Genomic DNA, 27,236 nt, shown 5'->3' with positions numbered 1-27,236 from the left:
ATTTAGACTGCATAATCATAAAGTAATACATTATTTCATTCATTCATTATTATCAAACAGAACTAGAAAATTTGCCTGGAGCTATTAAAATTGCCACATGAAAGTAATGATGTGCATACATATTATGCAATACATATGTCAAAGAGTTTAATGGGAAGATAATTAATAAAATTTCAATCCTACCTATTATACAGGAGGCGCTTGAAATCTTGAAACAAAGTGTCTTTATTTTTGTCAATAAATCCAATGACCGAATAGCTAGGAGAAAAAAAAAAAAACCAACACATAGAAAACATGCATTATTCACCAAGCAAGAGCCACATGTAAGCTTTTTGATAAGTCTATAAGCTTTTCCACTGTTAATTATGTAATCAATCATCTGTAGAGCTAATATTGTTCACTTTGTTCTGTGTTAAAGAATATCAAATTTACCTACTAAACAGACAGGATGTTGTTTCTCTTCCTCAAAAGGAGAACAAACATCAGCACCATCACTAAGATTAAGACTGTCATTTTCTATGGTTTACTGCTTACCTCAAGAAGTCGACTCTTAAAAAGATAGCTGTGTTTATCATCCAGCACTCCTAAGATAAAAGCAAAACAGCAACATACAGGAGCTAATAGTCTCTTCTGTAAGGAGGTCAAGTGACTTGCCTATGGTTCTTTCAATGTGTTCAGGGTGGGAAAAAAGAATCCAAGAAGAACTGCAAAGGATGGTAAGATTTGGATAAGCAGAAGAAAAGAGGAAGGGAGATCACACAGTGAAACAGATCAAACGAAGGAGAGGACCAGGCCCATGCATGGCATGCTTGAGAGAAAACAAGGAGGCAGGCATTCACGGTTTGGAGGAGGGAGAAGGTTGAGGTCCTGAGGGTCCCACTCAATTCACTCTTGGTGATGAAGGAGGGATGGGAGCTGCTGGGCTGCAGCAATGAGCGTGGACTCCAGGAGAGGCCAGTTTAGTGCTGGGGGCAAAAGTGACGGAGTCACCACCAGGGTGACAAAGACAGAGGCTCAGAGATTGTGCAACAGGAACTCTAGATGTACCTGCTCCCTAGAGCTCTACTTTCTTGCGTCTGTGTATCTTCCTTGACAATCATCACAATGATATAGATCATTTTCAGATGTCTGACCGTGACCCCTCACTGATGTTTCAGCCTTACACATTTAATTCACCAAGAAGGTTCCTTCAGGCTTTAGTGCCCAATAGGAGCTTCCAGGCCACCAGATCCAAAATTACTTCCTTGCCTCCCACCTCCTAGATCCATTTCCTAAGATCTTCAAGTCATTTTTGACTGAAACCTTGAAGCCACCCAACTCTTAGTCTTTGGTCTAACCTATAACCTCCAAACTTCAAAGTTCTCATTTTGGCCTTTAAGACTCATTACAATTTGATCTCAATCTACTTTTTCAGGTACTTCTATTTCTCTAATGCTACAAAAAGGATACATTCCACTTTAACGGACCTATTTACTATTTCCTGAATATTTCTAGCACTCTTTCCACTTCTCCCTTTAAAAATAATTCCTAGCATTTAAGGACTAGCATCGACTTTCCTGGGCTTATCACAGATAGTAGTATGACATCATGTGTTTATTCTAAATTCTGACAATACTCCTATTAGTTATATGGCAATTATTTTAGATCATCTTTTATTGTACTGATGTATGCCTGTAGCTGTGTGTCTATTATGTGTATGCATATTTATGAGTACAAACACACACACACAATCAAATGGGTATATATGCATCTTACACGGAAAGCTCTTTGTGGGCGGAGCACCTTATAAAACACTGTGCACACACAGAACATATGCAGTCCTAGAAAAGGACTGAAAGGCTGGAGGAAAGGGGAAGTCTGAGGCATTGAATATCCCTTGGAAGGGTCAGCTAGAATTCTGGACTAGAGTCTAGAAACCAGTTATTGTCTCAGCTATTCCATAAACTTGCTGTATGACCCTGGACAAAAGTGTTATTACAAACTTTCCATAAGTCTCTCCATCTATAAAACAAAGAGGCCAGGCTAGCTGGTCTCCAAGGCCTCTGACCAATTCTGCTTTTATGCTCTTGAACCATATGGAAGCATCCTGTAAGTGAGGCCATCCTTTTCAGTGGGAGAGTGTGCACACCGCTGCATCTGCCCTCTTCAGTGTTCTGGAACCTGGGAACAGGACCAGAACAAGTGGAAAATGGTGCCATTCCAGCTCTAATGGCTAGTTTGACAGATGGGGTGATAATTTTGAGCTATATTATTTTATGACTCAGAGTTTTAATTTATATCAGGAACAGCTATTAAAATTTCTTCAAATGTCTTTTTGGCATTTGTAGAGATGATCATTTGCCTTTTTGTTGTTGTTATGTAATTTCTTCCTGTAATGGGTTATGATGAACAGAGCTTCTAATGTAAAAAGGAGGAAGAAGAAGAGGAAATTTTAAACAATTATCCAGTAAGAAGCGGTGTTCAGTGGGCAAAACATCCTAAGTGTAGCAGGCTGAAAAATGCCCCTCTACCACTTGAAAGACATCCATGTCAAATACCCCAGCCCCTGTTAGTGTGATCTTCTATGACAAAAGGTGTGATTATGTTATGGATCTTGAGAGGAGAAACTGATCCCATATCACCCAGGTGGACCCTAGATGCCATCACAATTGTAGTTTTAAGAGAGAAGTAGGGGTTCTTGATCTCAGAATTGTGAGTTCATGCCCTGCACTGGGCTCTGTGCTGGGTGTGGAGCCTACTTAAAAAAAAAAAAAAAAAAAAAAAAAAAAAAGAGCCAGACGGAGTTTTAACACAGACACACCAAAGATGGGGCTGCAGTGTGACTATAGAAGCAGAGACTGGAGAAATGCAGCCACAAGTCCCACGATGCCTGCAGCCACCAGAAGCTGGTGGAGGTGAGGAACAATCCTCTTCCAGAACCTCCGGCGTGTGGCCCTAGGGTTCGGACTTTTGGCTTCCAGAACTGGGAGAGCAAACATTTCTCTTGTATTAAGCCACCAATGTTACAGCAGCCCTAGGGAACTAAGTACTAAGGTAGTTTATTTTTAGTTATATTTTCCTGTCAATTTCTACTTATACTGTGACCAGAAAAAGTGAGATTTTTACTTTTTCAACTGACATTTGAAAAAGAATATGGCAAAATAAGTTTCTGCTCATGTGGTTATCCCACTGCTTGTAGTTCTTCACACACAATGGTGGCTCTTGGCTCTGGGCCTGCGAACCTACTGGCTCCTCTGCCTGGATTACCCTCCTTACCTCCTCCCTTCCTAATTCTTTCCCCTGACTAAAACCTCTCTTACTTTTAGGACTCAGCTTGGATATCACTTCCTCCCACCAAAACCTCTCTATACTCTCACCCAAATTTAATTAATTCCTCCTCAGTGTTTCCATAAGGCCTTGTGCATCTCTAGTTTGACCCTTCCCATTCTTTGTTACAGTGACTTACCATGTATCTGCTTGTGTCCACCACTGAACTCTTAGCTTCTTCAGAAAAAGGCCTACCATATCCATCTTTAACATTCTTCCATGATTCATTTATGCATCAGGTGACCTGACTGAGTGCCAACTATGCCAGGGATGGTGCATGGCTGCCACGGTGTGTGTTCAAGAAAAGTTTGAAAAGCAAGGAATGAATGAAGCTAAGCCAATTTTTTTTTAAAGTGAGGAGATATATTATATATTATATAATAGATATAATATATAGGAGATATATATTATATATATGATACATATATAATATATAATAGGAGATATAATATATAGGAGGAGATATATTATATATTATATATTATAATAGGAGGAGATATAATATATTATATAATATATTAGCCTATGAAATGACTAAAAAACACAAATGAATAGGAAAACAGTTTTTATTTCCCCTGGTTCTATTTTCTAAAGTGAAGTTGCATGCAAGTCATCGTGTTAGGTAACGAAGTAAGATACTCACACTACATCACCGGCATAATGTCGAATTCGAAAATCTCGATCAAACTCCAGGATTTTGTCTGAGGCGCAGAGCTAAGAAATCAATTAGGAGATTACTTTGGAAATGGATATTTTCACTTTCCTAAAATTATACTCCAATGTCATATAAGATAATGATAGTACCACAAATCATGATACCATTATGAATGAAATCACACTATGTGGGGCTTATCTGGTAAAGCCTGTGAGCTTTCACCGGAAGTCTACACAGCTAGATGTCATTTCCCAGCCACCCTGGCAGCTGGATATGGCCAAGTGACCAGGTGCTGGACAATGGACAGTGAGTGGAAAGGAAGTGTGGTTGTGTCAGGCCAACACCGGTAAGAAGTGATCATTTGCAGCACTTCCTCTTCTCCTCCCACTAGCAGATTGCAGAGAAGGATAGTGGCAAGGTGATGAAAGAGCCAGAAGACAGAAGTCCAGGTTCCTGGGACAAAATTGGACTTCTACTGTCTCTGACGCTGAGAGCTTGGCTGCTGCCTCAAGTGGCCCAGCCTGCCCAAACTAATATAGTCTCTTTCTGTTCCATGTTCCGCTTAAGGAGCATCACACGGAGGGCTTGCTGCCTGCTGGGCACATATATCTCATGCAACCCTCACAACTGATATTTTAAAGGAAGTATTATGAGCTCTATTTTATCACAAGGAAACTAAGGGTCAGAAAGCTCAGGTAATTGGCCCAAGTCACATAGCTCAAAAGCGGCCGTTCTGGAAGGATTCTTGGGACCAGAGGTAATGTCTGCTCTCCTATGTACATACAGAATGGCCTGATTCACTTGTCTTGGGACTCAAGTTCAAGGCTATCATTTCAGAGAAGATAAAAAGTATTCTTCTTCAGTGAGAAATAGCTGCAGGAAGTTGAAGAATCCTTTATGGAAAGGTAGTTTTTCTGTGGTGGTGGTCTCCACAGTTTTCTGAAAATTTCCTTGTTACAGTAGCACCCAGACTTCTTTGTCTGCCCTGTGAAGGATCACTTGAGATCCTATGTGTTCTAAAGTAGACATCCAAGAATCCATAGAGCACTGAGAGCAGTTATGCACAAAAACTTACGTTGCAGTGGTAGCTACCAAATACCCCCAGCCAGGATGGTGGCTTCTATACTCATAACACTAGACTAGTAAAAGAATAATTAGTTTATTAATCAAACAAGTGAATAATTACAGGAAATTAGAATCAGACTTCTGAGGTTCAAAAATCTTGGTTCTACCATCTATTTGCTCTGTGTCTTTAAATAATTACTCATCCCAGAGAGTTATACTGAAACTTAAATGAACCATGTATCCAACATAGAGAGGTCTCCAAAAAGTGGAATCCCTCTTTTCTTCTCCATTTTGTTAACCATTTTACAAAAGCCCTTCATTTATAAAACTCCTTGCGGAAAAGAACCCAGGAGATGCCCACACTAATTGAATATTCTTACATTTGGATACTGCAAAGTCTCAACTGATCTGAGCACAGAAGGCTTTAAGTTTTTCTTTACATTTTGAAAATAGTAAGTTATGTATATCATTTAACTTTCTATGTTCACAATACCTTAAATAGGAATTTCATGGTTTATTGGATCATTTGCCTATATCCCCATGATAACTTTAACATATAAGAAACCCCTTAGCCCCAAAATAATATGAGGCAGAAATCTCTTATTTAATATACCAATAACTCAAGTTAATGTAATCAATAGCAGATGATAATACATGGCTTAATGTACAGTATAATAGCATTATTTAACAGATAGATTCATAGTGATGAAATACATTCTGACAGCTTGGTTATTCCATTTCTTTCCTTCATTAGGGCTATAAACCCAGAAATTAACACACTTTAAAAGTTCCCATCTCAGGGGGGACTTCCTCCCTTCCTCCAGCATCATTTACCCTTGCCTAGAGGGGAGGAGCCCCCAGGAGGAAGGAGCTACCTGGTTGGAGAGTCAGAGAAACTTGGATTTCCACATTTAAAGAAAAAAAAAAAAAGAAAGAAAATTCCTATGGTGCCTGGGGGCTCAGTCAGTTGGGCATCCAATTCTTCATTTGGGCTCAGGTGTGAGACTGGGCCCTGAGATGGGCTCTGCACTCAGCAGGGAGTCTGCTTGTCCCTCTCCCTCTGCTCTTCCCCCCTACCTCTATCACACAGTCTTTCTCTCTCTCTCTCTCTCTCTCAAATAAATAAAATCTTAAAAAAAGAGAGAGAATTCCCATCTTCCCAGATAAATTAATATTTTGCAATTTCTTACCAAATCAATGGCAACTGCTTAAAAGTACTATGTGGAGTACAGTCTGGGTGGCTCAGCGGTTTAGCACTGCCTTCAGCCCAGGGCATGATCCTGGAGAAAGGGCATCGAATCCCACGTCAGGCCCCCTGCATGGAGCCTGCTTTTCCCTCTGCCTGTGTCTCTCTGTGTCTCTCATGAATAAATACATAAAATGTTTAAAAAGAAAAAAGTACTATGTGGAGTGGCTACTAAGATTGACATATTTCAGATATTTGGTGGACAAATTTAATTCAGGTGTATAAATGGCCAAGATGAATCAAAATGAGGTGGTTTATCATGAGATTCATAGTTATTTAATATAAATGAAATGGAGCATTGCATGTTTTAGTCTAAAATTCAATATTCCATAAGATGTATTTGGTATAATCATGACCAATTCAATTCAATTTTATAAACACTGATGACCTACCATTTTGTAGGCAGGATGTTAGGTGAATCTCCAAAACCTGGGCTGGGGTTATAAAGGATGTAGATAACCCATCCCTCGAAGACAGGACATCTCCCCATGTAATACCATCTTTCAACTGATCACTCTAAATGGTGTAGGATGCTTCTACCTTGGCTTCTGCACTGTCCCCAGTACCCAGAATATGCCTGGGAAATGAGAGGTACTTAATAAGTACCTGTGTTATACATGGGAAATGACTGAAGAATACCTCTGACAAGAAGCCTAATGTCAAAGGTCAGACAGTAGCATCTGACAGCTGACTGACTTGTAGTAGGGACCACATCAATCCTGAGTAACAGACCAAGGAGAATCTTTTTTTTTTTTTAAGATTTTATTTATTTATTCATGACAGACACAGAGAGAGAGAGAGGCAGAGACACAGACAGAGGGAGGAGCAGGCTCCATGCAGGGAGCCCAATGCGGGACTCGATCCCAGGTCTCCAGGATCACCCCCCAGGCTGAAGGCGGTGCTAAACCTCTGAGCCACCGGGGCTGCCCCAAGGAGAATCTTTAAGAAATAAACTGGCCTAAATAAATATCAGCCAACAATCTATTTCTTGATGATTAGTGCTTTATCTAGTTGCAGATTCTTACTGTTCTGATTACATAATTTCAAAGGGGACAAAGTTAGATTTATTTGTGCTAAAAAAAAATTGGCATGTATCATAGATTTACATGAAAATATAGAGGAGCAGAAATGTTTGCTCCTTTCTTTATGGAAGTGACAGAGCATGGGGTTTGTTTCTCCTTCAGCTTATAATTGCTAGACAAGCCTGTATCTGTAGGGAATACTCGAGGATGACAGTGCACCCCTCCTAGGACAAATACCAATGGCAAATATACTATATGCAAAGGTCTGACAATCACAACTGCCACCACTTATTACAGAACTGTGATCTGTTTAATAACATTTTTAGAATGTGAAAAATGAGGAGTTAAAAGGATACCCATTCACTGAAGGGAATGAGTTTCCTTATGATGGGGAGAACTACAGCTAGAATTTCTCTATTTTCAAGAAAGTCATAGAGTCTGAAGAACTGCGGCAGAGGACACACACTATGTTTTATAACTGATTACAGTTAAAAGTCAAGGACAAAAGCTGTTTTCAGTGCCAGAATTATCAGATGCAGGAGTAGAATTTTAGCATATGAACAAGGCCTCTGTACCTATTGGTTATAAATGACATCATGCTTTCTAAAATCGTGTTCATTTTTCCTATTTCTAGCAAATTGAATAGTCTGGAGCTCCCTCTCCTGGATATTATGATTCTTATCAATCTTGTCATCCCATAAACCAGAGAGGCAGAATTTATTTATAGTAGTAAGTCACTTAATGGATGCTTATGGCCTTTCTTGCTTAGTTGAGTGGACATTCTTTTAATCCAACATTTAAAACCATTTAATTCTGCCAAACAATGGGAAAATCCTACAGATCAAAAGGAGATGAAGTTCTCATAAAACACATACCTTTCGGCTGGAAAAATGACCATGTTTGCCTAATTTACTATTAAGTGCTTCGAGGAACATTTCATCGGTGACTTTGCCAACATTCATGCAGGCATCATCCAGGATTGCAATGATCCCTTTGTGCTGCTGCTCTACAAGGTCCACGATGATCTGGTTGTTGAAGTAATCGATCTGCAGGACACAAAAAGGAAGCCGTTCCAGAGGGAACAGAGAACAAGACACGCAAAACACAGATGCTGATGCTTCCAGATGTTTCAGGAATTTAAGTAAAGTTATGTCGATGTCAAATAAGTCAAGAGCATTAATGAGGTCTAGTGCTAAAATGAGCACATGTTCTATCAGAGGTTTATTTTTTATTTCTTTGTTGACTTTCTACCATGAAACACTTTGTTACTGAGTATAGCTCAAGGCAAAAATTACAAAGTAGATAATGTTTCTCCTATCACTAACTTTTGTTTTAATCCTACACCCCACTCTCCACCTCCTCGATCTGTTTGCCATTAATCACTAGACCCACACTCCACAAAGTACCAACAAATAACCTTAAAGTGTTATTTGATTCATAAGTTGAAGTTACAGTATCACATAGAACTTGAATTTTTAGTTCTATGGCCTTGGATGACCAAAATCCAAAAGAGGCCTTCTCCAGCTTTCCCAAAGCCAAAAAAAAAGGCACATGTAAGTCTAGCAGTTTTGATGTTTCTCTGGGCAAGAACATAAATTTAATTCTGAGATGAAAGTATCTGTAGGGATCCCTGGGTGGCGCAGCAGTTTGGCGCCTGCCTTTGGCCCAGGGCGTGATCCTGGAGACCCGGGATCGAATCCCACATCGGGCTCCCGGTGCATGGAGCCTGCTTCTCCCTCTGCCTGTGTCTCTGCCTCTCTCTCTCTCTCTCTGTGACTATCATAAATAAATAAAAAATCAAAAAAAATTAAAAAAAATAGAAAGTATCTGTAAAAGATAAGAATAAACTTAGCATTTACTTTTATGCGCTGAATAAAGTTCTAAATAACATCTGGCTTTTTAGCAACTTCAATATGCACAAGGTTTATCCCAAATTCCTCTTCTATATGTGTTTACTCGAATAGTCCACGGCATCCATCTCACCACACACACACTGGCCTCACTCAGGCTAGCTGTGCATCATCAGAAGATGGGCAGGCTATTAACACACATTTTAGTTCTGGGTGTTGATGTGTCCCCCTCATTTAGGAGGCATCTAATATTGAATGTTGTCTCCAATACCTTCTGTACGATCTATGTGCTCATAATGGACTTTCAGTCTCTCATGGATTCCTGCTCTGTGCTATTTAAGTCCAAGGACTCAAGCCAGTTATCTGTGGCTTTAAGCTCCGCCCCTACTCTTCCAAGTTCTCTTCTGTATCCATGGACTGACAGTCTGCTGACTGGGTGGCTTCTACTTCCTTTTTTATACCTTACTGGTTTGTCTCTATCAGTAAGTCTCAACAGGATGACTTTTCCCTCAGGGGCATTTGGCATTGTCTGGAGACATTTTTGAAGGTCAAGACTACAGGACCAGTGGGAAGAGGCCACTAAACATCCTATCATGCACAGGAAAGCCTCACAACAAAGACTTATCTGGTCCAAAACATCAGTGGTACAGAGCTGGAGAAACCTCCATCTACATATGTACTTTTATGGTGGGCACATATTACATTTGCTAATTAGGGAGAAAAGTTATTTCCATCTTTGGAAAAAACATCCTTAGTCTTCTCAAAAAGCAGTAACTCTGTATTAATTATTAGCTGAAGTCTTAGACTCTGCTAGTATAGAATTAAAGACTGTCTTTTGTCCCAGGGACAAAAGAATTAAGTCCTTTAAAGTTCCAATTGTATAACTAAAAGTGATTGGTCTTTGCTTTAAGAGTTCAGTAACTTTCAGTTTGTAAGTTTAATGTTACTTCAAACATTACTTAAATTTGTGGCTTTCTTTTTTTTTTAAGATTTATTTATTTATTTATTCATGATAGACAGAGAGACAGAGAGAGAGAGAGAGGCAGAGACACAGGAGGAGGGAGAAGCAGGCCCCATGCCAGGAGCCCGACGCGGGACTCGATCCTGGGACTCCAGGATCGCGCCCTGGGCCAAAGGCAGGCGCTAAACCACTGAGCCACCCAGGGATCCCCCAATTTGTGGCTTTCAAACCAGGTTCTTCCAGCAACCTCAATTCCCAGGGAAGGGGGCAAGAGGAGATGTGATGAGGTAGGTCAGGGGCACAGAGGTCTGGGTCTCTCATTCCCAGCCCAAAGAGAGCAGCTAAAAATGTCTTGTAAACTACAGCACCGAAAGCCTATAAAAGTGACTCAATTAGGGAGGGAGATAACCAAGCATTTGGAACCCCCTGATAGAAGTCCATGTACCACTATGAAACAGCCTGGTGCTAAAACACTGATCCTGAAACCAGCCAAGCCTCCAGATCTGACAACCAAGGACATACACAGAACAGAGACATATATTGGATGACACCTCGGGAATCCGATGAGCAAAATCCAGACTATGGCAAGCTCTACAGAACTAATGACTCATCCTCTTCATCAGGAGAATGTGAGGGAAAAAAAAGAGAGGAGAAAATCTACACATATGCAAGCAACCTATCAACCAACCACAATGTAAGAATCTTGCTTGGGTCTAAATTCAAACAACTATAAAGAGAAACCAAAAAAACTCCTTGTAAAACAATTGAGGAAATGTGAACACTGACTAGATATTTGATGATATGAAGGTATTACTGTTACATTTCTTAGGTGTGATAATGGTACTGTGGTCACAGCATTTGTGAAAGTCTTTATCTTTTAAAGAAGCACACTGGAGTATTTACAGATGAAATAATATGATGTCTGAGATTTGCTTCAACATTATCTGGGGGTGGGTGGATGGGTGATGGGTACACTGAATTTATTGTATCATGATCTATGCTCTTAGTTTGCTTGAAATTTTCCATAATAAAAAACATAAAAAAAAAATCAATCACTATGTTCAGAAGTTGAGGAAATAATTGCCCAGAACAGAGATTCTAATTTGGGGGAACCTGGCAATGTAGTCAGTACAGTAACAATTACCTTGGACCTAGCCTTTTGTTCCCTCTAGGACATTTATTTCTTGGTTTATTTTGCTAAGGATTTTTGCATTTTAGGGCTGTTGCTCCTTTTTCAGAATAGCCTACTGTGGTTGTTGACTTTCCTCCTTTATCAGCTATGCCTGTGGAATTTGATATCTTGAATACTAAAGGATATTTTTGACCAGTATCTCTGAATCACATCTGAGTAACAAGTTTTATGATTACATTTGCTATAAAAATCTAAGTGTCAGTTTTAATTGTGTGTTCAATTGTACTACAGGTCCATTCTACGAAGGCTGCATCTAAACTTAATTGAGAAATGCTTTGGTGGCTCAGTAGTTGAGTGTCTTTCGCTCGGGTCGTGACCCCAGGATCCTGGGATGGAGTCCTGCATCAGTCTCACCCACAGGGAAGCCTGCTTCTCCCTTTGCCTATGTCTCTGCCTCTCTCTCTATGTCTCTCATGAATAAATAAAATCTTAAAAAAAAGAAAAACACTTAATTGAATTACACCTTAAATGTGCTATGAGAGTTTACGGCAAAAATCAAAATTATAGGTAATTATATTACAAAGTTATAATACACCTTTTGGTTTATCTGTAAAACAGTAAAATTTATACTAATATACTTGAACAAAAAATTTTTAAGGTATTCTGACGTTTAGCACATGCTGGAAGGCAAAAATGCAATTTGAGGCAGGACAGTTGTACCACTGTCTCCCTTTCTGAATGAGAGGAGATAGAAAGTAGGAAGGTGGGAGACATATAAAAGGAATTTACATACAGCATACCAAATAGCTTTTTACTATTACAATGCATATTAAAAAACACTAACTTTATTGTCTGTTCTATTCAGCAAAAGGAGAAACACAGTTCTATACCCTCAGAAATGTATGGAAACTCAGAAGTTATACATTTCTCAAGTCCGTTCTCAAAATTGCTTAAAAATATAAATTTAACAGAAAACTTTACTGGGTCTCATCCTGTCACACACAGGAGGTCTCAATGGTAAGGAACAAGAGCACCAACCCAAGTCATGCTTTTCAGCGGTGGTATCTGGGGCTTATGCTCCAGGGCAGTACCACTTTCAGCCCTGCCTTGCCAGATGTTTGACTATGACAACTGTCAGTGTTCACACAGGGCCATGAGCAGGTGATACCAGGTGTGACACGAGGGACAGCAAACAGAAGTAAACATTAATGCTTTCATGCCTGGGTTTCAGAGAATATAAACCACAGTAACTGAAGAGAATAACAATGCCATTTAAATTGCAAAGTAGAGTTGGGGAAAAAAGGAGAAATAAGAGGAAAAAAAGGACAGGAAGAGAATAAACTCAATTTGGAAGCAAAGCCCAGCCCATTTAAGGCAAAGCTGCTATTCCAAGTAACCTCTAAATGGCGCTAAACTACTAGACAGATGAGAGCTAGAGATCCCACACAGCATCAGCCATAAAGTGCGAAGGTTGGAATTCAGCATTTCTGGACACCAACAAGGCAGTCCATCACATGAGAGAAATCCCACTTGCCGACCCTGAAAATGACTTGTAATTCCATATCCCCAAAAGGAAAGCTAACGTTGAGATGTTTCATGTACTCAAGGAGATTAAAACAATGCCCCTAAAATGCTAAGATTTGACATCTGCAATACTACATGAAACCCAGGAAGCTATTTTCCTGAGGAGACCACTCACATGCTTCCAGGGGATGCCCTCCCGCTGGTACTCCTCTTGTTCTTGCTTCAGAACCAGCTGAATGAACAGCTGCTGCAGTTTCTCATTGCAGTAGTTGATGCAGAACTGTTCAAAGCTGCAAGAAAAGGAATCAATTAGGTTCAAAGAAACAAAAAAATCAACAATAGAGTTTTAAGCCTCTTATCCAGTTTACCTGTTATTGTCAAAGATTTCAAAGCCATAGATATCCAAGACACCGATAACAGTGTTTTTCCCATGGATGGTGGTGTCATAGTTCTTGACCTCGATAATATCATTGATGCGAGTAACAATCCAACAAAAAAGGCGTTCATATATTGCCTGTGAGGAGAACAACATTGTTCATTCTTCCCCATTTGAGACTGTGTCTTCTGTTTAGATCTGTGATAAGTTTTAAATTCTTATCTACTTTCTCCTTACCATTTAACATAGCGATTGCCACTCTAAGCAGAAAAATTAGAAATGCAGATCATCTGTTAAAGAAAACTACATGATGTAGGTAATACTAAAGTAAACGGTTTGGATTTTTTAAAGCTTATTATTGGTTGGGATACTAGGGATATCCTAGATATGTGTATGTCTGTCTCTGTGCCCAGCTATATCAATAATTTGCGTACTCCTTCACAGAAGTTGCTTACTTTATTATGAATTTCATCAAATATTAAAAAGTGGGGAACCAATGAGTTAATATCTATCTTCCAGGAAAGCTCTATGGAGTCTAAAAATACAAATATTGATTTATAGTGCTACATAAAGATCTGAGCCAAAGATTGCAGTTTGAAGTTCCTAGAGCATCAAATGCATATCCAATGTCCAAGGATGCTTACAGCAAGATACATGTGGACAAAGGCACCACATGCTCACATGCACTCATGTCCTGATACAAGTGTTCTCCACAGTACCACGTCTTTAGCATGTGCATGGTTAGCAGCTCCCTCCAGCCACCTCCCTCTCCACCTGCACTTATCCACACTCACTGCCTCTGTTCTTTGCCTCCTTTTTACTCTTCCATCCAGTCAATCTTGGCTTACCTCCCACTGCTCCACTGAAATGGCTCATCAAAGACCCCAAGCACCTCAGTGTAGACACTTCCTTGGGCCTCTATGTGGATATCTTATTCAGACACTTGGTGTCACTCCACCTAGTTTCCCACTCTCTCTCTTTTTTTTTATAAGATTTTATTTATTTATTCATGAGAGACACACACACACACAGAGAGAGAGAGAGAGAGAGAGAGAGAGAGAGAGGCAGAGACACAGGCAGAGGGAGAAGCAGGCTCCATGCAGGGAGCCCGACGTGGGACTCGATCCCGGGACTCCAGGATCAGGCCCTGGGCTGAAGGCGGCACTAAACCGCTGAGCTACCTGGGCTGCTCTCCCACTCTCTTCTTGAACATTCTCCTCTCTGGGATTTGTGACAGCACATCTCCTTAATTTTCCTCCTATTTCACTGGCTGCTCCTTCTGAGTGATCTCTGATCTCCTCTACCTGGCCTCTAAAAGGTGGAGTTCCTCTGGTCCTCTTCTCTTCACTCTTTAACACCTCTTGAGTCATCTCATTCAATGTTAAACTGTCGCAACTCTTGAACCTATTGCTCCCACACAGACCTCGCCTCTGAATGCCAGACTCATGTGCTTATTAATAGCTGACCTAACGACAATCCCAGGGGCCTCGCAGCCATCTCAACCATGTGTGCTCTCAGGACTCTTGGTCTTCCCACCTCCAAAGACTGTTCCTACCCTACTTCTAACCATGAACATGACACTAGAACTATAGCAATTTATTCATTCAACAAATATTAGCTGAGTACTTACTCTATATAGATTATTGGAGATACAGTACTAAAGGAGACATAAACACTGTCTCAGTCTCCAAGGAGCACAGGGAGTAAGATGAAGGAAAAACCACACCCACACCCACACCCTCTCTCTCTCTCTCTCTCTCTCTCTTTCTTTGAAGGTGAGGTGTGTAGCATCTGAGGATAATTTAACCTGTTCAGGGTTCACAGAGGCCAGTGAAGACTGGCCTTTGTGGGCTGAGGTCAGAAGGATGAATAAGAGTTGCCGAGGCAAGCGGGGGAGAGAAAGGATCTAAGCAAAGGATCTAAGCAAAGGTGACAGGACCTCATGTGCAGAGGTCCTGTGGCTGGAAGGAGAAAGGGATAAAGACACACTGAAAGGCCCAAGAGAACACTAATGTGCTGGAATTAAGGAAGGAGGCTGAGGCATGGTGTGGAATGAGGCAGGAGATGCAGGCTGGAGCCAGACCATGCTAGGAGTGAGCCTTGATTTTATCGTTCTCCAAACAGGGATGTGGATTTTACATCCTGAATACAGCCCATCTCAAATTATCCTCTTTTCCCCATATCTGTGCTACCTGCCATCATCTCTCTCCTGTATACTGTAATGGTCTCCCTGCTTCCATCCCCACCCACAGAAGATTCTCCATACTGAAGCCAGAGCGATTTCTTTAAAAATGCAGGCTTGCTTGTCATTGCCTCTGCTTAGAATCCTCCACACTCTGTTGCACTTGGATAAACGCAAATTCCTCTTGAGACTAGAAACCAAGCCTGCGACTCATAAGAGTAAGAATGGAATACGTGGCAATCTAATCAACCAGCAAAAAAGAAAAACAAGGAAATGTGAGCTTGGTAACATAAAACATTTGCTATGCAGATAATATAGACAAAGGGTTAAAGTTACGGGCTCTTCAAAATGGGCAAAAAACAATAGCAGCCCTGAAGAAGATGTAAAAAGGACACTCCAGGAGATTCTGAGAATGGATTTAAATACCTTACAAAAATCCAGAAAGATGCTCAAATATACTAGCAATGAAAATGAAAGTAAAGTATTAGTTACATCCATAAAGTCAGTAAATGTAAAGTTTAAAATCAGTGTGTCCATTGATGTGGTAAGCTCATTCCTGGGAGTCTGTCCACTGAGAACAAAAGCGCTAGTGTATAGGGACACATGCACACAGATATGGCAGCATTATTTGTCGTGGCAGAAAAAGGAAACAAAGTGAATGATTTAAGAGGAGGATGGTTAATAAATCATGGCACCACCACCACATAGACGTGAAACCCAAGGGATGAGAACTCCATCAGGTGACCTGAGGCAATCTTCATCAAACACTGGTGAGCAAAGCAACACAGAGGGCAATGAGAGGGCCTGGGCAGGCATCACGAGGATGGATGGAGGATTCAGTTTCCTCAGAACATTTCCTGAGAGTGATGTTCATAGTCAGGGCATTTTATTGAGACTGCACTGGTCCAAAAGCATCATTATGGTTTCTAAAAGCCTGAACCCACTTTCTTGGAACATCTGGGTACATCCTCACAGAAGTTCACTATAACTGCATCACCAGGCCGAGACATCAGTTAAAAATCTCACCTTAGCAAAGGCATCCCTGCCATAGCTAGCTTCTTGCTCCGTGTGCTGCTTGTCAATGATGTCGCGACCTGTGGCCACTGTTCGGTAGAGAAGGGCTTTCTCAACCATGTCTGTTTTGGTGGAGAGCAATTCTGCTATGATAGATACAACCTTGCCATTTTCAATGAGAGGCGTGTCACCATCCACCATGAATTTTAAATTTCCCTATACCAAAGTGAAAAAAAGAAGATGCCATTTATTTCCAGCAAGATTCTGAAACATTACATCATGGATATATTTGCCAATTACAGATAAAATTCAAAGTGACCTTGTTTGTAGCACTGATTTTCCTAAATACATTACATATATATAAGAACCTAGCACTTTATCCATCTTTCCTCTTCTCCAGACACCCATCTTGCACTTAATTTTCGGTATTCTGATGAATAGAAGTTTTACATTTACTTATTTACTTATTAACCATCTACAACTGTCCAGCACATCAACCACTCTGTTGATGAATCTGATGATATACTTGTTCATCACTATCCTCTTCTCTTTTTCCCCCTGCCCTACTACTCTTCTTTAGTACATTTTATTTGATCTTCTTACATGTTTACTGGTCCAGGTAAGTTCTACAGTCATGATGTCAACTTAAAAATAAAATTCCTGTTTGGATTCTGAAGGATATTGTTGTACTTTATTTTTATTAAGAGTTAAATCTTGCCACATTAAAGTGAAAGGTTATTTTTATTCCAGATTTAAATTCATGTTGTCATTCATTTTTTCTAAGGTTACATGTTCATTATATTTTCAACATCTATAATTATAGAAAAAGGAATAACAGAAATCTGACACATGGCCCTTCACTTGTCTGAGTTTGCTGTGGTGTAGCAGAACATGATTAGACCATGATTCGCCAACCCTGGTCGACTGTGTTGGCCACCATGAAATGGTTCTGCCTTCAAGCCAATCGTGCCACCCCTTTAGGGCTCATTTCCCAACCTGAAAAATGAAATGATCAAAATTCCAGTTCTGATAATTTATGATTCTATGTTTCAAGTGCTATTGGAAATTTATTCAGTTCAAAAGATTTTAGCTTATACCATTGGTGGTCATATCATTACTGAATTCTTTTACCCTCAGGTTTAAACAGTTCAAAATCTGACATGCCAGTAAGACAATTAACCCAAGCTGTTTCAAAACCTATAGTGGCTTTGAAAATCTCTCATAACATTCTAAAATGACAGAGAGAACCACAGGTATAGTAATTGCTTCAAAATGTAAGAGAAATTTTCCTTATATAAATTAGTTTTTAAATCTACAGGGAAAAAGCAAAATCTTCTGAAAGAGCATCCTGTCACCACAGGGAAGCAATATATTCTGAAAGGTGTCCCTACTCACCAAGTGAAGAATAGCTGCCAGAATCTTATACACTGTTTGAGTCTCCTCAGGTTTGAAGCCAATTACTTTCATGGCATCAGCTACTACTTTGAATTCTGCAGCATCATTGATAGAAGACTGGGAATGAAAATGGAAAACTTAAGTCACGAACATTTCATGTGAGCATTAAAACCTTAAAATTATGAGACTACATTCAAGTTTAGTCAGGGTCTTGATGCTTTTGTAGTAAATCACTGAGTACCCAGAGAAAATCAAAACTATTTCAGGGATAGAAACATCACTCAGCGCACAAAATGTCCACTTGTGGGTGAGAGCCACCATCACACAAAATAGGCATGACATACGTTTCTGGAACCTTCCGTGAGGGAGCAAGTCCTGAGCTGCCTCACAAACACTAACTGCCACTCTGTGATGAATGAAGAAAACACAGGATGTGGAATCACAAATGGAAATACCAATCATGGAAGACTCCACAACACACACCTATGTTGCTTGTGGCTTTTTTGTTCCACAAATAGTCTAATAGAGTCTGGGAATAATACTCCCTCTCTTGGATGGTTAGGCTTTTTACTTCACAGGTGAGGAAAAGCAGGCCACCCAAAGCAAAGTAGGTTGCCTCAATCTTTCAGCAAGCTATTAGATATTTTGGGACCACAACCACTTTTTCACAAATATTCAATGTACCAGATCTTCTAACTGGTTTGAGAGGGTTGCTATAGATTGAAAGTTTGTATCCCCCCCCAAAATTCATATGTTGAAATCCTGATACCCCACCCCCTCCCAAAGTGACGGCATTAGGAGGTAGGGCCTTTGCGAGGTTATCAGGTCATTAGGGTGTAGGCCTCAATAAATGGGATTAGTGCCCTTGTAAGAGACCCTAGAGATTCCTCATCCCTTCTGCCCTGTAAGGACACAGACAAGGCTCCATCTATAAACCAGGAAGCAGGTCCCCACCAAATCTGTAAATGCCTTAATCTCTGATTCCCCAGCCTCTAGAACAGTGGAAAATAAACATTTACTGTATATAAGCCACTCGATTTATGGTATTTTTGTTGTAGAAGCCCAACTGGAGTACGACAGGGGTTCAAAGATAAATTGCCAGCCTTGAGGAGCTATAGTCATCAGGTTGGAAATACAAACGTGTCAAGAGAAATTCACAGTGAAGCAATGGTAATGGCCTATCTCAAAAAAGTTTTCCCAAAGCAGCAGTTCCAGAGGGCCTGACTGATCTTTACTTCTGTGAATTTTCCCTCGGGGGAGGGGGGACACAGAGGATCTGGCCTGATATTTATCTTTTGAGGAGGGGCGTGGGAAGGGGTCCTCTGTGCCAGATGAGTACATGCCTCCAGTATCCAGGACATGGCAAGGCCAGATCCTCCACCGACCTGGTTCTTTGACCTTGGACAAAATACTTAACACCTCATGGAGTCTCGGTTTCCTCATGGATAAAATGGGCATAATAATAATAATACAGGGTTGTTGTGAGAATTGAATGAGAATTACGTAAAGCACTTCCCTAGTTCCCAGTGCATGAAAAGCACTAGACAAGTATCAGATAGAACTATGATAATAAGCTATAACTGTGCCGAAATTGCATAGAAACTAGACAAAGTCTAACCGTCCTCCTGTGCGGAACTGTTGGCTGCTAGAACCTTGATTTGTTCACCCCTCTCCAGCTCCTTCAGGACTGGCCTACCACAGTCTTGGGACATAAAGCTTCATGGGTATAGACTTATCATGGTGATCTTATTCCTCTCACCAAGTGACTGATCAGCCATGGGCACGGGATGCTATTCTGGTCAAGAAGACATGAGGTTTCCCTAGCTGAAAAGGGACATAAGCCAAGAATATTCCCTCTGCCTATGACTCCTGGAACTGCTACTGCCACTTTGGGACCATGAGGAAAATCAGCCCAAGCACACAAGTGAAATCCAGTGAGGATGGGAGCATCTTAAGTTGGAGAAACAGACAACATTTGGGTCTCTACCAACATTGTGACAGCATTAAGTTTACCAACTTTGGAGCTGTCCCAGAATTTAGTTCTATCTTCCCTTCAACCCAAAGTATACTAATTGTACCTTGTTCCTATATTTTTACGGTAGTTAAGTAAAATTGTGATACAGAGTTAATACTTTATGGTTATTAAAATCTATCCTATTAACATATTTGTTAATGGGAAGATATTAATAATTATATTATCATTTACTTAAAGCAAATTTATTTAAACAGAGTTTATTGCACGATTCCACTTATAAACATAAATATATATAGGGGCGCCTGGCTGGCTCAACTGGAGAAGCACGGGGCTCTTGATCTCAGGTTCGTGAGTTTGAGCCCCACACTGGGTATAGAGATTACTTAAAAATAAAATCTTAAGAAAAAACGATATATATATACATATTCATATATACATATATGTATGCCATTATCAATAATTATCTCTGGATGGTAAGCTTTAGTATATTTTTGTTTCCTTCTGGTACATCTTTATTTTAGGTTTTGACTATGATCACAGATTATGTCTTCATTTTTGTTAGGAAAAAAAAGGAGGCAAGGAGAAAGAAATAGGAACCGGATGAAAGAGAACTCAAGCTACATTTAGCTTAGAGCAAAGGCTAAATATTAATTTAATACTTGCTTTCTGTGGGGGCATGATATGATTGGACCAAGAGTAATTTGGGCAGTAAGACAATTTGATTAAAGAGGAACATTTCTCGTCCTAGCTTTTCAACTGCTGGTTTTACAATCCCTTCTACACATCTCTGGGTGCCACTGGCCTACTCCCAGAAAGCTTGAATGTTGCTCTCTATTGTCTTGCTTTCAAATTAATTTTCACCCAAACATCCTGCTCTGAGATGATTGTAAAAGCAAAACAAAACAAAATGAAACAAAGAAACCATGCAATTTGAATGTCAAACAATGGAAAATTAATTGGAAAGCCTAAATATCACTTATTTCCATGCACAACAATAAAAATACAGTTAATTAGTAATGCAGGTATAATTCACTTCAGACAAATAATAGAAATAAAAAAAGAAAATTCCTCCCACATCTGAGATCTTTTCCTTTCTTTCCTTTTGCAAATTCCTTTTTTTTCCCGACTACAAAAGCAATGCATTTTTTTTTTATTACAGAAGAAATTTAAAAATATATAAAAGTACAAGAACACAAGTACCTGTAATCTCATCCATCCAGAATCAGTAATTAAAATCTTGGTCTATTTCCCTCCATATCTTATTTTATGTATTTATATACCTTTCCCCTGATAAAGTAGGATAATATTGTAATTACCATTTTATAGCCTACCATCAACAGACTACTATATTATTAGGATTAGGTGTAAAGTGACTAGCAGAAAACTAATTAGAAATAAAAGAGCAGGAAAGCATCTACATATATGAGTGCAAAAGGCCCACATGCAAGTGAAGGGAAAAAAATGGAAAATGTTCTGAATAGAAATTGAATAGAAATGTTCCAGGGGTCACAAAACTATTTCTAGAATATGTCAAAATCAATACTTGAAAAAACAGTGAATGGAGATCTTTGATACTCATTTCCAATCAGGGTGCTTTTAAAGATCCTTCTGTTTTCCCAACTTGCCTATGGCCAAATCATATGGTATCTTCTTTTGAGGTGGATTTCCTAGTCACATCAATATTTTTATAGTGTTAAAAGGAAAATTCGAAGAAAACACAAGGTCACAAGGGAGAAACTTCTTTCCCGTCAGATTGTGATGAATACAGAAATGGTTATTAAACAAAGTTGTTGACCAATAATGTAGTGGAGTTTCTGTAGTGGAGAATTTAGAATTCTAAATTCTAAATTGAGAATTTAAAAGCTGGAATAGAGGAAAAGTCACTCATTTGCTTAAAGGCAGCAGGCTGGACCTTAATGTCCTCTCTGATTTTTCTGTCTAATTCTGTATCTTGGAGAGGAAGCCCTTACCTTTAACTGAGCGCCTACGCGGATATAGTTGTAGGATGACAAGGATTTCTGGAGATGTAGAGAGCGTAGCATCTGCTCTGAACCACCTTGAAGTAGCTGAAAAAATATTTAATTATAAATAAATTGGCAAAATACACACTTAGCCAAATACATCAAATATTCTTACAATGGTAATCTTGCTTTTACTATGGTCATTTGTTAAACAGAAGCCTCTGCATTGTGGTGGTCACTTGCTTAGTGACCTCATTATCCAGACAAGATAGAGTTTTGTTTCAGAGTTCAGAAAAAGGGAGTATTGCCAAGGAAGTAAGAGGTAATAGCAGATGGTCATACGCTGAATCACACTGGAAACAAATTGCCTTTCCCTGTCAATCTCTGTATCTCAGGAAAGGAGCACCACTGGATAACCATGACTGCAGGGCTGAACAAAGACAAATTTTAACACTTTCATCTAAGTGGGAAAAGCACTGGGGAGAACTTATGGGTTCTGGAAATGAAAAGAACTCTTCTATATTTGGTGAAAAATAACTTAATGAAAACATGGTGAATTGTCAACAAATACAATGTGAGTAGCCCTTGTATATATAGAACATACCTTTGGAAGGTACTACATTTAAATTCTCTACATTAAACCGTATGCTTTGTTTTACTTAAAAGATGTAATTATCAGATTTTCAAAAGTTATCTTTTAAACTAAATATACCAGAATGTGTATATTTACAAATGAGCACTGTTTATTAAAGCCACTACCCAGGAAAAAAATGAATTCAGTTGAACTGTGTTCAGCTTATGCTATCACTGCTCTATCACCTGCAGAGACGGTTTCCACATGGAAATCAATCTTACTGATTTACAGTTATACTTTTTAAAAATTCCAAACAGACTGTTTGATTTGATCACCCACTTTATTTCTTAGCACTAGTTTATGCACTTTAGGCTTTAAAAATTATAATTATGTATCATACTTGTTCTCTGATCATAAAGACTTGTTAACAGAAGGGCTACTTGAAGATTTTGCCTTCACCCTAAAAGCATTTTCAAAATAGGCATCAAGTTTCTTTCTCAGCAATCATAGCTTTGATGGGATAAAGAAGACAATTCTCCCTTGAATTCATAATTGCTTTAAGCCTCCACATGCAAAATAAACTGAAGCTGTATTCCTATCTCCAGTCTCTCAAATTGAACAGCTTCAATTCAAAATAAAACACAATTAATTTAACATATTCAGATTTACCATTTCAAAAGTTTCATAGATATTAAACTGTTCTCTACATTGCAAAGAAACGTAGGTAATGCTCAACTAAGGTAGTCAGTCATCTGGTGGATTAACCACCTGCTAGCTCTTTATAATAATCATGCTTATCAAGTCTCTGAAGTAGCACATTGGCTACTTTTTTACCCATGTGTAAAGTGTCCTGGGCCAATGGAGGTAAGGGAGGCACAGGACAGGGGAGAGTCCCAACATAAAATATTAATTCCCGCTGGGCAAATGACTGATTACCTGCACAGCAACAGATACTAACCTGATAAAAAGAATGAAAGCTTCTTTCTCCTGGTTGTTGCACAATCACTCGAGACTAAAAAAAACCAAAAAACAAAAAACACAAAACACATTAAATCGTTAATCTGAGAATGCAGCCTGAAAACAAAGTGGAAGCCAAGTTATCAGGAAATTGCGTATCAACAGTGCATTTAAATGTCCTAAAGATTGCATGGATTATCCACCTAAAACTAGGACTTTTCTGTGGGGTTTCTGCACAATTTTAAATTTCTTTTTACTGCTTAAAATGGAATTCCCTAAACTTTCCGAAATGAAGCTATTTTTTTTTTTTTTAAACCTGGAGACTAAAGATGGAATTTTTAGGGGGAAGAGGATTGGAAGTGGGAGAACAGGAAGGAATGTTTAGGGAGGAATATTCTCAAAATTCCATTCCCCAGGGCCTGCTGGCATTTCAAAGAGCCATGCCTTATATCCTGTACTAAAATCAGTTAAGCAAGATCAGTCTATGGAGGTGTCTGCCTTAGATGGCTCCCAAAAGCCTGCTGTGAGAGGCTTCACAATGTATGTTCATTCAAAGGGATCCTTTTGACTGACTTTGCACATAAAGTGAAGCCATAAACCATTTTGGAAAAAGACTGATAATACCTGGCATTTCCAGTCCTTTTGTAACTGACACTGGTAAAAATACTTATTTCCTTAACAGACTGGCTTCAATTTAACAAACAAAAATACATTATGCTATGTTTCACTGCCATAAAGCATAGCATGAACAGAAACTAGAAGAAAATGAGATTCAAGTTAGTTAAATATACATGGAAATATTAAATCAGTATGTTGTATGCCTTAAATGTACACAATGTTAAATGTCCATTATATCTCAATTAAAAGGAGCTGTACAGGCAAGATTCTGTGAAAAGAGTGTCATTTCAGGGAATGGATGGATGTGCTAGCTCTACTGTGATGCATTAAGGACAACAACAGTAAAACATGGGAAATGGTAGTGTGTCAAAAGAGGAGAATGGATTAGTCCTAGATTGATTTTTGGTTAAATCTTACTCAGAGGTTGGCACATGTTCACATACCATTCCCACCCCTGCCACGTACACACCTAAATCCTTATCTACAAAGCCCAAACTTTTTCCAACCTGATACTGTAAGAGCTAATAAGAACACAAAAGTAGAATATCTTGTCATAGAAAGCTAATTGAGGAGCAGGAAGGGAGGGAAAACAAAAATAAAAACTACTTTGAAGTAATTTAAAAAATTCTATAAACATGACTAGGTTTAAAAAAAAAATTCAGCACTTGAAAACACTACCCTCAGAAATTAAGCATGTTTTACCTTCTCCAATAAGTAGTTATTGATATGTCCACCAATAGGATCCCCCTTGAAATCAAAGTTGATATCCATGTATTTTCCAAATCTGCTCGAGTTGTCATTACGGTTAGTTTTGGCATTTCCAAAAGCTTCCAAGACACAGTTGGACTTGAGCAACATATTCTTCACTCTTTAACACAGAGAAGTGAAAGTCACTATAAAAAGCTCTAGAGGCTGGGACTTTCAGGAAAACTGGATTTTGTTAAAGCACATCCAAATATTTACACAAAGATGCTGACTGCAGCATTGTTTGCAATATTAAAACAAACAAAAAAACCCTAAATGTCCACTAATAAGGTTGGATAAAAAACTTTTCCTGGTATAGGATGTATTGACAGAGAAAAGAGGTCCAGAATATATTAGTGAATAAGAAATTAAGCTGCAAAATAATATGTGTTGCATGATCTTTGTATGTCTGTGCATGTGTACATGTGAGTGTATGTGTGCAGGCACATATGTTAGTAAATGCTTAAAAATGTGGAAGAGCTAGTACATTTCACTATAGGGATTTAGGTTGACAGGATAGAAGTCTGTAGAATGGGATGCTGGGTAACCTGACCTTGGACAAAATACTATAATTTTTAGTTTTTAAGTGAACATGTTTTATTTACATAAAAAAAATCTTAAAAAGATATGTTCTGAAGAGAAAGAAAAGCTGACACAGAGAATAATACAATTTTTAAAAGTACTTGTTTACAAAGCCTAAAATACTGAAATTTATTGAATTCAGTTATACATCACAAATACATCTTTATTGGTTTAGAAATTGCTCATTTTGTTTGAAGCTGTAGGAAGTCTCCTCTCTACTAGTTATTTAATTCATTCCTTATCTAATGAATGCTACTAACTTTCTATAGAGCAGTCTCTCCCAATGGATACTTTTTAACTTCATGCTGTCTTTAAGTCTTTGTTTTTATTTCCCTGACAAAACTTATCTTGTATGGGCATATCTGCAAAGTAACTTTGGCCACTGAAATAAGCTAGTGTAGCAGATCCACTACTACTATAAGTGACCCCACCACCTTATCTCCTCCCACATGAAAGTATACTTTTAAAATGTGGGGAGAGGGGATTACATGATTATGGTAAACAAAGGCAACTATCTTTAAGACTATATATAGTAAAATATGCTTGTGAAACACTAGTCAATGTACAAAGCACTTACTCTACTATACCCAACTGGGTTTAGAAATAAAATGTAGTTAGTTCTCAGCTGGTTATTCTCCTGCACTTCTATGGAAACTAATAGAACTTACTCATATTCTTTTCCTTGTCATGTGAGATTGCAAAGTCAGAATCAGAAGTGGGGATGTGTCACAGTCAAGAAAATGTCTCTTTGACCACCAGCCCAATTATGCAGAAATAAGGAAAGCTGAGTTAGGGTAAGCCTAGCCTACACAGTCTTCTTTCATACAAATCCAGCATACTTTTTCTATTCATAAACTGAAGGCTGTGCGTGTGGAGGGTGACTCTTCAGGAAACAAATATTGAGCTTTACACTAGCAACTCTGGAAACCTTTTTTCTCTCAAAAAGTACACACCATGTAAGAACGTTAAGTCATGTTACTTTATCACTATCTTTCTTTAAAAAACAAACAAACAAACAAACAAAAAAACAGAACAATTCATCCATTCATTCCTTACAAATTAAGAAAATACTATGTGCCACTCTGTGCTAAAAGCTGGATCCTGCAGACAGTGCCCAGTAGCCCTCTTCCTTATCTTACACTGAGCAGCAACATGGCACGGTATGAAACTTAAAAAGGAAAATGAATCATTCTTAGAGCTTTTAATATCTGGGGTTCTGGTTATAACAGTGCAATGCAGGTAAGGCATGGGGGCTCTGCCCAGAGCCCCCTTTCCCTCCAGGACTCCTCAGAAGACAGCGCAAAAAAGACAAAGGTGTGACAAAGAGCAAGGATGCTGTGAGAACTTGAACAATGACATCTACTTGAGTCAACTGTAATAACTTAGCTAAGCATGTGCAACACTGAAAGCAGCAGTTACAAGGTGGAACAGGAAAACTCTCATGTTTCAGCATGACTTTGTTTCCTACTTAGGTAAAGCTTAACCACAGTATAACTTACCTACAAAAAAACAAACACAGAAATAGATGTGGTGATACAGATAAAAGTACACAGGCAATATTTAATCATCAACAAATGCTTGATACATATCCGAGTTAAGGCCCAGTCAAGTATAGAAAACAAAGCTCTGATCAGAAAGTCTCCCCATGGTTATACTGTCCTTACCTTTCCACCTCTGCTCTCTGACTGGGGTTGGTGATGGCTGCAATGTACTGCATGATGTACTTACTGGCTTCAGTTTTACCAGCTCCACTCTCCCCTATGGGAAAAATTGTGCAAGGCTTAACACTGTAACTTAAACTAATAGTAAGCTAATTTTTAATAGAATAATTGCAAATTCTGATGTTATTTACTTAAAATTCTTTATATTTCATTGCTTTTTTGAGTTATTTCCTCCTGTTTTGGTACAGTATAGATTCTAACAGATCTGAAAATGTTGAGGAAAAAATAAAACTATTATAGAAGTAAAATAGATTACAAGTTAAGATTTAGTAAAAAAATATCAAGGGATAAAATGGGGTAAATGAATTCCTTAGACCAAAGTCTTTGTACTTGGCAGTGACTTTTAAGCATGGCAGAAAAGAAACCAGCTAGTGAC

General features: G+C 38.9%; 1 protein-coding gene across 1 annotated transcript in view; it reads right to left on the bottom strand.

The window, feature by feature from the left end:
- The window catches only part of MYO1D (myosin ID), a 326,201-nt gene that overhangs the window by 206,476 nt on the left and 92,489 nt on the right, over positions 1-27,236 (bottom strand). The window contains exons 3-13 of the mRNA XM_055323846.1: positions 26,804-26,897; positions 24,516-24,681; positions 23,197-23,250; positions 21,674-21,769; positions 17,729-17,845; positions 16,346-16,549; positions 13,130-13,275; positions 12,937-13,051; positions 8,170-8,340; positions 3,950-4,020; positions 184-258 (exon numbers count right to left, since the gene is read on the bottom strand). Of these exons, the coding sequence (XP_055179821.1) occupies positions 184-258; positions 3,950-4,020; positions 8,170-8,340; positions 12,937-13,051; positions 13,130-13,275; positions 16,346-16,549; positions 17,729-17,845; positions 21,674-21,769; positions 23,197-23,250; positions 24,516-24,681; positions 26,804-26,897 (1,309 nt within the window). The remainder of the gene's footprint in view (positions 1-183; positions 259-3,949; positions 4,021-8,169; positions 8,341-12,936; positions 13,052-13,129; positions 13,276-16,345; positions 16,550-17,728; positions 17,846-21,673; positions 21,770-23,196; positions 23,251-24,515; positions 24,682-26,803; positions 26,898-27,236) is intronic.

This window comes from Nyctereutes procyonoides, unplaced genomic scaffold (genome assembly GCF_905146905.1).
Source record: "Nyctereutes procyonoides isolate TBG_1078 unplaced genomic scaffold, NYPRO_anot_genome, whole genome shotgun sequence".
NCBI lineage: Eukaryota > Metazoa > Chordata > Mammalia > Carnivora > Canidae > Nyctereutes > Nyctereutes procyonoides.
This window is presented reverse-complemented; position numbering and strand designations above follow the sequence as displayed.